This window comes from Tiliqua scincoides, chromosome 3 (genome assembly GCF_035046505.1).
Source record: "Tiliqua scincoides isolate rTilSci1 chromosome 3, rTilSci1.hap2, whole genome shotgun sequence".
Taxonomy (NCBI): Eukaryota; Metazoa; Chordata; class Lepidosauria; order Squamata; family Scincidae; genus Tiliqua; species Tiliqua scincoides.
In genome coordinates this window covers 164,142,366-164,154,662 of record NC_089823.1, presented here as the reverse complement: position 1 = coordinate 164,154,662, position 12,297 = coordinate 164,142,366, and the positions used below count along the sequence as shown (strand labels likewise).

Sequence of the window (12,297 nt, the reverse complement as noted above, 5' to 3'; positions counted from 1 at the left end):
ACTTCAGCCAGTCTTTCAGTAAGGGTTCCTCCTCTCCACCAGCCATGCAGTGAAAAGCGTGATTGTTGTGAACTCCCTCCCCCATTCCCTGCCTCCTCTCCCTCCCTGGGCTTCTCAAGCTAATCATAAGGCAAGAACCACCTTGGCTCCTCCTATTCTCCCTCAGCCAATGAAAATATCAGAATGCCCATCCCTTGTCCAATGATCATCCGTTTCTTCCTTCCTATCAAAGACAATCCCAATCTCACCTCCCCCATTCACTGCAAGAGAAAAACATTAACCTTTTCCTGCCTCCCAGCTGAAAATTTCCTGTGGCTCGCCCAGTCGGAATACTGGCCCCATGAGGTTTTTCACGCCACAAAAACAGTAAACAAGCACACCTAGATACAGGTAGATTCAAGTCTGCATGCATGGGGATGAGCCAGGGGGTCAAGCAACTGACTCAAGTGTTTTTCAGAGTCTACCAAATCTACAAGTCACCCAAAATCACACATTTTTGTGACTCAAGTCCAAGTCACTGACTCGAGTTCCCAACCCTGGTATAAAGCATCTCAATGTATTCTAATAAGTAACCTACAGCATTTCAAGCTGTGGGCCACAGAAAAATCATTTCATAAGGCCCACAAAGCATGCTGAAAAGCATTATTATAAAAGATAATCTATTGACTGCAGTGAGCTTTTCTGTTTTATTGTTTTCCCTTTTAAGTTAAGAGGATACTTTTTTGTCTCTTTTCCTAGATTCACTTATCCCTGATGATGCTACATCAAACAGCATCATAATGTTGACTTACTGTATTAGTTTTCAACAGCTTTTAGGAGGATTTGGCAATGTTACTTTCAAGTAAGAAAAAGGAAACTTTCCAAAATACCCAACATAGAAGAGGGTTCAGTTTATTCATAGTTTACAAGTTAAATGCTGCAAAATTCTTTCTCCATCGCACAGCTGAAAGGAAGTCAACATTGCGACCTCAGTGACATTCTTTGATGCATTTTGTGCTTTGAAGTGGCTGCACAAAAGCAGGAAAGGGGTGAATTCAGAGATAGGCTTGCTGTCACAAGTATGAAAGTGCTTTCCGTTTGTATAGAAATCAAAGGTGCTTTTTAGAAAAGCCAGGAGGAGTATAATTCTTCTCTTTGTTTTTTTGCATTTTGATTTGGTTGACAGCCAATGTCTTCAGTTCTGATGCTTAGAAAGGAATTATAAGAACTGACATGGCATCAAGGTCAGGTAACACAAGTGGCAGTGGGGCAGCAGGCTGACACACTATAAACCATGGGGAACCCAGGCTAGGAATAAGAGAAAGGCTTGGCTTAAATATTCTCTCTTGTAAGATCATTGTGCAATTGTGTATTCTGCCTTGTTAACATTTCAGTCCAGGTTCAAATCTTCACACTAGTTCTAAGATCTTGAGCTGATTTGATGCAAGGGTGTTATATCAGTGTGATAGCAGCAAAATGCTACACTAACATCAGCGCTAGCATAGAAATTATAAAACCCATCAGAAACAATGAGGGAGGAAATAACACGAGAAAATCTCAGTTCCCATCACCTCTCTGACCCCACCACTTTCCTACAGAGGAGCATAGGATGCAGATTACACTTTGCAGCCAATCACAGCATGCCAACCCTTATTCTAAAACACCTCCCAAGGAGACCAGAATTCAGGTGAAAGGGTTCGTGGCATGGAGCTAAACATCTCTGGCCTTTTGTTGCGCATACTTAGAGCTTACAGGAACATGGAGAAAGAGCACTTTGTACACAAAGGGAGCATTTTGCAAAAACAACCTGCTTCCCTCCCTATATGTATGGCAAGAGACTTTGTCAGCATGCTGCTCCGGGGGGGGGGGGGAGGACGACTCCACACTCAAATACCAACAGGAATCTCCGCTCCACCACCCCAACAGCACGGTTCCTAGCATTTTCCTAGCACAGTTCCTAGCATTTTAAACTGTGAGGAAGGAGCACTTGCCTACCTTCACCTCAATCCTTGCTCATGCAGTTCCTTTAAATATCACAGGAAGTCCTGCGCTGCATGAGGAGGAGAACGGTAAGGAACAGAGGCGTTCCTGGGGCTCCCCGCGCCTGGGGCAACCCCCAGTTTTCTGCCCCCCACACCCCATTTCGCCCCTTCTCTGCCCCCCTGCACCTGACTTGGAAGTAATTGCAGTGACGTCATTGTCACCACAATTACTTCCGCGCAGCTGCCTCCTCCGTTCCCCCTTTGAAAACAAGGGGGAACGGAGGAGGCAGCCAAGACCCCCATGGAGCCTTCTGCGCCGCTTGCAAGCAGAGCAGAAAGCTCCATGGGGGCCTGGGAAGCGGCAAGCATCTCCTCGGAACAGAGGGGGTGCATACCACTTCCCCTCCACCTCTGAGGGACGCCCTCAGAGGCAGAGGAGGGGCGCCCCGGCGGAGCATCTCTGGAGTGGTCTGGGGCTGCTGGAAGTGGCACCCCAGACAGGCAGGCTTCCAGCAGCCCCACACTGCTCCAAAGGAGACCTCTGCAAGGCTCCGCAGCAGCCCAGGAAGCAGCATGCGCCACTTCCACTTTGCCTCTGAGGGACACCCTCAGTGACAGAGCAGGGGCGCCCAGGAGCACTCCTGGGAGGCTGTGGGAAGCTGCCTCTCAGGCAGCATCTCGGCGCTGACTGGGCCGCCCCCCTCCCCTGTTCCTTTATAGGAGGAGACGAGATGGACACCCTAGAGCGTCAGTGCCTCTCTAGGGCGCCTGTCTCCTATCCTCCTATAAAAGCGGAGGGGAGGGGGTGGCTCAGTTGGCACTGAGGTGCTGACAGAGAGGTAGCAAGCTGCCTCTCCGCAGCGCTCCTGGGTGCTCCTCCGTGGGGGTGGGGGTGAGGGTCCGAGAGGCATTTGCCCCCTTCTAGGCCCACCAGTAGTAAGGAAGTAGTGCTCTGCTTCCCATTTGCGTTTAGCAAGGAGGAAGAGGGTCAAGGTAGCTCCATCCAGCAAGGAGGGATGGGGGCTTGAGGGAAGCAGTGGCAGACTCACTGGCAGAGCCATTTCTGGCAGTGATGGCAATGCACAGTAGACACCGTTTGGTTTGCCAAGCACCTGCATGAAGCTGTCATAGCCCAGAATTGATCCAACAACTAGTTGGAGGGGTCGCTTACACGGCACAGTGCTGTGCCTGCAGTACTTACTGTTTTGCCCCATCTAGCTGTGCTACAGAAAAGGGGGGTTAAGAAATCTATTAATATTAACAAGCAATGGCTTCTTAATATGCCTGAAGAGTCAAATGAAAGCAGAGAGAAGGCTCTGAATGACCTGACTCTGATAAGAAGGGCCCTCAGTGACTGCCTTAAAAGTTACAAAAGAAACCTGCAAGATGAAATAGCACAAATAGGTGGAGCTATTACAGATTCAAATGAAAGAATGTGAAGATAAAATAAGGAAGACAGCAAAAATGGCAGATTCAGCTCTTGAGATGAATATTCAGGTTGAGTGAAATGTGATAAGTCTCAGTAAAGTGGAAGCCAACAGGCTGGAGCAGCCTGAATCTTACAACAAGCAAGGCAACCTTTGCTTAAAAGGGATACCCAGAGGAATTGGGGAATGAAGAATTATTGATATTCATTCACTTCTGGTTAAGAGAAATAATGGATATAGAAGAGATTCCACTCTTGGCTATTCATGATGCATGCAGCGTAGCTAACAGACGAGGAGTCTCATCAGTAAGCCATCCAGGAGACATAATATAAAATTTATGAGCACTCCATTGAGAAATGCAGTGTTACAAAAGGCAAGGAGAGAAGGTTGTTTGCCGCTGAAAAATGCTGAGGTGACTGTCTTTGAGTATGTCCCCTTAGCCCACTCCAGAAATGACAAGCACTTAAAACTGTGACTCAGACCATAAGATACACGGGACTAAAATATAATTAACAGTGCAATCCTATGCACGCCTATTCAGATGCAAGTCCCATTGTGTTCTGTGGGGTTTTTCTTCCAGGGAAGTGTGTACAGGATCACAGTCTAAAGTCCCTCTTTCAAGGAAACTTATCACAAGAATGTCAAAATGTGTAATTGTATCAAAATTAATGAGGGTCGTTTGAATGAACTTGGTGTGCTCTCCAAAGGGTGGAAGAAACCAATGAAGAGCGTGTTATTTCAAATAATTAGTCTTTCAAAAGAGGTCTTGAAACAAAAATGAACATGGAAAGGGTTTCAGGAAACACTTGCCCAAAATGAAAAACTTGCTTCAGAGAGAAGACACCTTTTGACCAAACTAGAAATCCCATCCTCTTCATTAGGAAAGGAACATAGAATAAAATAGAGTTTGAAAAGCACAGTCAGTTCTCGTTAGCTGCTAGGGTTAGGTTCCTGGAAAATCTAGTGGATACCAAATTAGCAGATAACGAACCATTCTGTCTGCCCCCCCCTCCCGGTACCATTGTTGATCAAATCTTACACAGCCTGACTCTATATCAGTTGTTCCCAAAATTCTACAGAATTAACAGATACCTAATCATTCTGTCTCCCCCCAGGTACCACTGTTGATTGACTCCTATGCTGCCTGACCCTATAGCAGTGGTTGCCAAACTCCTACAGAGGAATTGTGTACCACAAGTGTTTGCGGAGTGGGGCAATGGTAACAACGCAATCCCCAAGATCATGCCACTGCTGGGATCAGAAGGGGGGGGTTTACTTACAGATGTCAATACTGGCCCATGCGGGGTGTAGGGGGCCCATGGATGCTTCCACAGGGCTCCCCAAGACTCCAGTTGAGTAAAAATAATCAGAAATCACTTCCAATTTCATGTTTGAAACCTGGAAGTGATTTCTGATCATTATTTTTACTCAACTGGAGGCTTAGGGAGCCATGTGGAGATGTCCGCGGGGTTTCCTGCACTCCTGGAGGCCAGCACTAATGCCTATAAGTAGAAAAAAAAACTTCAGACCCTGGCAGCAGAATTATCCTGGGGGTCATATTGCTGCTATTGCTCTGTCCAGCCCCTTAAGGGGCCAGAGGGGATTGCTTCCCTGGCTGGTGCATCGTGACCCACCAGGTTGGGAACCACTGCCCAATGTTATAATTTCAGTTACTCAACCTTATTAAAAAATAACAGTTTTTCTGACTATAGCTGATTTTTAGACTACAAGCAGTTTCCACTCAGTGTCTTGAGGCATTTTAGTGAAGTCACTGCAGCTAGAGTCACAGACCTGGTGTTGCACGATTGGATTTTGCTTAGAAAATAAACTCTGGAGCAGGAATAACCATATATCAACTTGTAGAGGTGAATCTCTCCAGTTGTTCTGGCAAGCAAGATAGCAATTAAGCGTCTGCAGCCAGGGAATAGCAGCAGAATGCAATTAACCCCCCTCCCCAGTCTAGCACTCCTTACAAATTAACGCAGGCCAATAAGTGTGATTGAAAAATAACTTCTGGGTCTTGATCGTTGCAAATAAAGCATTAGGTATATACACACATTTATCAAGTTGCATTTTAAGAATGCCGAACACAGTGATTTTAGGACAGATTTGTCCTACCTGCTTTACCCAGGAGTCAATCACTTGGTGTAGCAGTTCTCCATCCTGTCTTGATCCTGGAAGAGTTATCAAAAAGTCTACATCATGTCCAGTCTTCTTGCCCCTGTCAATATCAAACAGATGAGGCAACATTAAAAACAAAACTCACTGCTTCTGCTGAATTCAGGTTCTAGCTTCAAAAGTGGGTGTTTTTTTCCCCACTCCTGCATTACAAAAAGGAACATACAGGATAAAATGATAGTAATGTTTCTTAAAACCAGTAATGAAAATGAAATCTTCCATTTCTTTTATGAGGTCTGTCACTGTTCTTTGTTTAGCAATAATTTAAAGTGTTTGATGTATTTCTTCTCTTATCCATACTAGACAATGCAGATCATTTTGGGTAACTTGTGATGTTGTCTTTTTTTTGTTAATCCTAAAAAAGAGAAGGCATTTGTCTTCTCTGAAGGAAATCATAATCAAGATACAGATACCAGTCTAGACGTGTTTTATTAATCTGAGGCAGTAACTTCTGACGGGCTTGGCAGACTGGTCACTGTCAAATGTTCTGGTTTAAATTTTGATTGACATTTTAATTACAAAAGAAAGTATTGGGCTGCAGGTAATTTCATTCTCTTTCTTTCTTTACGACAAACATGAAATGCCTGCAACTCACATATTTCTTTCCATTTATAATATAGGAATAATGAAGGCCTCTTCTTTTCAGCTCTAACAATAGCTCTAATGGAACCTCTCAAATGGTCTGAAAACATTAAGAATGTGTATTTATATGCCTATCAGTAGACAAGAATAGATCTCCACTTGCTACTGCTCAAGGCAACAAAGATACAATATGGGAAATTAACACACCACCATGGACGGAATAATGGTCAGGGCTGGCTGGTCCATGAAGACCCCTCAGGCAGTTGCCTCAAGCAGCAGATTGGCAGGGGGCACTTCATCTGCCTCCACTGCTGCTCCTCCTCCTGCTCTCTGAAGTGGAAAAGGAAGAAGAGAATGAACCAGAAGAAGAACTGTGAAAGAGACAGATGGACCAAAGCCTAATGGCCCAAGCCTATGCAGAAAGGGCTGCCGGCCAGAATTCTGCATTTGCAAAATGGCTGCTGACAGCACATGGAGCACTCCATCAGCAGATATTTTGGGAGCACTGCCACAACAGGTGGCAGTCCTCCCTGCCCGTCACCAGATCCAGCTGTGGCCGCTGGATCAGGCAAGGCAGTAGGGAAGGGTGAAACTAGGCAAGGAAGAGGCAGGAATGACCGCTGGGAGGCTGTGAGAGAGGTGGATCCAATGGCAATGGTGCACCCCAGATCCTACCCTGCCCATCAGAACCCTCCCCGATCCCTTCCTCTCTGCAGACTTGCACCAGCTACAGAACTGGCACAGGTCTGAGGAGACCCATTGCAGAGCAGGAGGCTTATGAAGGGCAAAAGGGATTTACAGTCCAATCCTATCCATGGCAGCACCGACAAGTGTGGCAGCACCAAAATGGCTACCACTATATCCAGGGCCATCACTGGGACCACCTGAAGTCTCCTGGGGAGAAGGGAATTTTGTCCCCTTCCCCTGAGGAAAACCCCAGGCCCTGTAATGGGGCTTCTCAAATCTGTACTGGCTACTTTTTCGGTGAAGACTTGAGAACCTCCATGTTTGGCTTTGTAGCCCAACAAATAAGATAAGATACTGCAGAGCAGGGCTCTGCCAATCCCACCTTCCCCTGCTCCAGTTCCTCCCCCACCCCAGAATGCCACCCCCTGCCCTGAAAGTCCTTACCACTACCTGGAGTTCTTCCCTTGCTCTGGGCGGCATCCCTCTAGCTCTGGGCTCTACACCGACTGGCACTGGGCCGGCATCAGCACTCTCTCCTCTCTGGGTTTCACAGACATGCCTTATAGCACCTTTGTGATAATGCTGGCGCTGGAGCTCAGCACTGGCACTAGAGGCCCATAAGATTGGGCCCTTAATCTCCTTTCCCCTCTGAAGACTCCTGATCCACCCCACTGGATACAGCGCACTCCTATTTCAGTGCAGCTGTACCAGCAGGGGAGGGGTAAGGACAGGATTGGGCTCTCAGTGATGCTCTAGCCCAGGGGTCTCCAAACATTTTGGCTAGAGGGCTGCATCAAATATCTGGCGTGGTGTGGAGGGCCGGAAAAAAATTTTTAAATATAAAATTTAAATAAATAAATTAGAGATGGAACTTAGATGAGTGAATACATGAATGAATGGGCTCATTCATTCAACCCTTCTGGCCCTCAGAACACCCTCCAGACACAATCAGAGCACAGTTCTGGTCATGTTCAGCTGAGTGGGCCACAGGCTTTCAGGGGACAAGAGGTTGGCCGCGGGTCGGAAAGAGGCTTGCTGCGAGCCGCATCTGGCCCCTGGGCCGGGGTTTGGAGACCCCTGCTCTAGCCCATCAGCCTCCTCTCATGGACGCTTCCTTTTTCACTCCATTCCTTTCTTTGTTTTTTAATCCAGGAAGTGAAAGAAGTAGTTGGCACACCATGAGATAAAGGGGCTACATTCACTTCATATGCCAAGTGGTCTTGGGCCACTTCTGGTAATAGTGCTGTTCTTCCCAGTATGTGTGGCTCAATCCACAGTGGTCTTTCTCCCTATTCGCACAATCTCCAGAAAGCATTGGCAAAAGTCAGTTGAAAAGAGAGTGCCAGACACTAGAACCCAGCTAAGTTAGGGGATTGGGAAGATTTGGAAACTAAGCTAGTGGAAAACAGGATTGTGAAAGGTGTGGAAGGAAGGCCGAGAACCAGTGTCTTATGAAAAGTCTATTTCCCAGAATCATCTACATCCTGTCAACAAAGGCATATGCACACAACAGCTTCTTCAACTCTTAATTTTAAACCATGAAACTGACAGTATGACTTACTAAAAATAAGTCATCTTTTTTTCTGGTGGATAACCACACAAACTTAGCACATAGGATCATTCAAAAGCCCCACATTCGTTCCACAGTCCTTCCCATCAACTATGTGAGATTAATATGGAATGAAACCTGAGTATGTATGTCATGGGGATTGGATGCGCTGCATGAACACATTCAATCCAGTAAATCATCTTCAAGATGCCTCACCCTGTGATTTATGCTTGCCTATGCCTAATATGGAGGACATGGGTGTTAAACATTGGGAGTAAGCACTGTTTAATCGGTTCCCTCTATTTATATTTACCAGTTCTTTTAAAAAAAATAGTGTTATTGCAGAATTTATCTTGCCTTCCAGTTCATTCATCTTCTCTTGACTCAACTCAAGTTTAGTTCATGTAAATTTTGATAGAGACAAATAGCCAGTCAATATGAAGAGAAGAATCACCCCTTGAGAGCTCTTCTTGAAATATAAGCAAAGGTATGTAACCTGAAAGTCAACAAAGGTAACATACAGCAGGAGTCTGAGCAGACTAGGAAGTCTCTAAAACAGTGTTTCTCAAACTGTGGGTCGGGACCCACTAGATGGGTCACAAGCCAATTTCAGGTGGGTCCATTTCAATATTTTATTTTTAATATATTAGACTTGATGCTACCATGGTATGTAACGGCATTTCTGGAAATGTTACAGACTTGTATTTTAACAAACTACTATGTATATTCTTTTAACAACGATAGTAAATGGGACTTACTCCTGGGTAAGTGCAGTAAGTAAGTAAGTAAGTAAGTAAGACTTACTCCCGGGGATTGCAGCCTAGGATTGTTAAACATTTTCCTGCTTGATGATGTCACTTCCGGTCATGACAGATTCTCATTCTAAAAAGTGGGTCCTGGTGCTAAATGTGCGAGAACCATTGCTCTACAAAATATAAAGCAATTGCCTGATGGCAGTACAGGACATTCAGAAACACCCTTATGTGGGAGAGTTTGGAGAGCTGCTCTAATCAGAGTTAACAGTATTAAGTTATAAGGATGATCAGTATGACTCAATAAAGGGCTTCTTCTATCCTGACAACTGTATGAGTCTCCCTGGCTGCTGTTTCTCTCAATATTTTTGTACTGTTCCCTCACATTCCTATTCCAGTCTCTTTCATTCACATCAGACTGGACCTGTGGCCAACTCTGGGTCAGCCCTCTTGTGCTATGGTTTTAGGACCTTCTTTCTAAAGTCAAGTTAAGCCATTCAATGTGATCCATCCCACATCTCTAGCCAGACTCTGTTTCCAGTGATAGGACCTTGTCGTTTTAGCACTCCATGTATTTCATTGTCCTAAGATGAAGGGAGGCAAAGAACAAAACTAAAAGTCTTTTACTTGTAAGAGAAAAAGATGGGAAAAATCAATCCCTGATATAGTAAATGGGGCATCCCATATACTGCATTTCTGGTGGGAGGATTAAGAGGCTGCATTCTTAAACTAACACATCCTCAAATAATGCCAAAAGGATTGAACAAGATATAAGGCAATATGAAAGGCTCTGAGCTAGGCAGTCTTAATGAAGAGAAGTAACTAATATGTCTCTATTGCAGCATGAATTAACTGAACTTGAAGGTACCGGGGCTGTCACAAGCAATATAGCTCACTTCAGTCATTGGTTTAGCATCTCTTACATACCATCATACATTTCTTTGCAAATCAGGTCCTCAATACACTTGCTGAGCACAGCTGTTTGAGAGCTTTAGAGAAAGGATTGCTCTGGTTACTGTATGGAGCAGCTTATGCTAGGATGTAATAGGAACACGGAGGAAGAATGTTCTGAAAAAGGAATCTGCACTCATGTTTTGCTTTTACTGCAGTGAATGTACTGAAACAGACTCATCCAATGAGAAAGAATGCAGAACGGAACACTCCTCAGCATTGACGCTGCTTTCCCTATAGTGTTAAATGCTTGCACCAACACTGCTGGTCCCAAGATTTTTCACATCATAGGAAGCTGGCTGACGGTGTCACACCATTGGCCCATCCAGCCCAGTACTGACAATATTATAGGGTTCCAGATGGCAATTAGTCTTGTCTGAAGATGCCATCTGCAAAGTGGGCATGGGGCTATGGGACATTCTAGGTTTCCTTGACTTGATAGTTCAATGCTTCAGTGTAGGGCCAGTAGAAGATACAATATGCATGACATCAAGAAAATAGATTCATTTCATAAAGATATATACTCTTTAGGAGGGGGTGTGATTTCAGTAGTTTCAGAATACAGAGACGAGGTCACCATGCAAACAGACATCTGAAAATTGTGAAACTTGCACAAGGTTTCAGGGGATTAATTGCTGATCTACACTGGTTATTTAAAGATCTTGCATTTTTGTCAGCTTTTTGTCTATAATTTCTCAGCTATTTGCAGTTTGGGGCTGTAAAATGAAACTGGAGGAGAAACAGCAAGATGAGGTAAATATCAATGTCACCATTTTGCATATGACAAGCAAGTACTACTTACATTGTTGTGTCATCAAAAAAAGTATTTCAGTGGCCTGTCAAATTGCCCAGCAGTGATGAAACCTTTTGCCAAGGTGACCCTCCTGCATCTAGCCAGAGTTGCTAAACCTGCCTTTTTTTTTTTTTTAAAGGAGCTATTTCTGGTTCTAAGCATCACCAAAAATTGAATAAAACTGATATATTTTGTTCAGAACACTGTGTCTGTAACCAGTGGAAATCTGCAGGTAGGTTGCAGGTTGGAGTAACAAAGGGCCATTCATGACTTATACATGTGCCAGGGCTTTTTAGTCCGTCCTTCCCCCACCAACTTCCTACTTTTGTTCATGATGCTGCTCAAAAACGAACTTAAGAGTTAAAAGACCATCCCAAGAAAGTCTACCTGCAGTAAGAAGGAAAAATGTTTGGCCCAGGCCTATCCTACTGTCCAGAGCTTATGCAGCCATGCCAATGGGTCATGTGCTGCAACCTGCAGCGAGGGGGCAGTCATGGAAGGGGCAGTCACGGGGCTGCATTGCAGCTGTATCGATGCTGGAAAGTTGCATAGGATTGGTCCTGAGAATATTTCTGTGTACATGTAAATAGGTACATACATGGGGTCCATACATAGGTAGACATGTGGAAACTCTCTTCTTCTTTGTCTGCTTGAGATAATCTCAAAACCATGCCAAAGAAGCAGTGAGAGAGAATGGCTGGATGCAACCATGTCAATCACCAAAAAAAACTTGCTGTTCTTCAGGCCATCAATCAACAAAATAGCCATCAGTTTCGGTGAATGCATCATGAGAGCACCAATATCAAACTCACTCCCTGTCTCCAGAAAAGGTAATCTTTATCTGCACGCTATCTCATGGCATCAAAAGGCCTCCTAGGCCAAAGGAACAGATGTGGGGAGCATGAACACTGGGCCGAGCTTAAAGGATACTGTGTGGTTATTTCACTCTGCCTGAAAGCAACAAAATGCAAATGGAATACTCTGAACTCTTGATACACCATATAAACATTAAACATTTTTTATTAGCTGCCTGAGGGGTTCAGGAGTGAACATGCCATTGTTATGTATAAAGTCATTTTCTAAAGGCATGTTTATGACAGTTAGATAAAAAGGAATCTGAAGTAATTCTCTCTTTTGTTGCTGCTCAAAAGAATAGAAGGGACTCCTGCTTCATTTTGTTGAAATCTGAGTGAGCATTATTTCTTTTCCTAGCGTATACAAAAAGTTTACTAATGGAAAGCCTCCAACATGCGTTCTTGGGGAGGATGACTATCTGTCAAACCCTTACAAACCATTCAGTAATTTTCATGCTCATACAGCGTTCAAGTGCTTACGGGGTGAAACACTGGACTTCCATTTCTGCTCTTGCCTCTAGGTAAACTATCAGCTTGTTGTAACTCTCCAACCCCTCAAAGTG

General features: G+C 44.6%; 1 protein-coding gene across 1 annotated transcript in view; it reads right to left on the bottom strand.

Moving 5' to 3' along the window:
* DNTT (DNA nucleotidylexotransferase) overlaps window positions 1–12,297 on the bottom strand; it is a 136,537-nt gene that overhangs the window by 31,871 nt on the left and 92,369 nt on the right. The window contains exon 9 of the mRNA XM_066621018.1: window positions 5,507–5,609. Within this exon, the coding sequence (XP_066477115.1) occupies window positions 5,507–5,609 (103 nt within the window). The remainder of the gene's footprint in view (window positions 1–5,506; window positions 5,610–12,297) is intronic.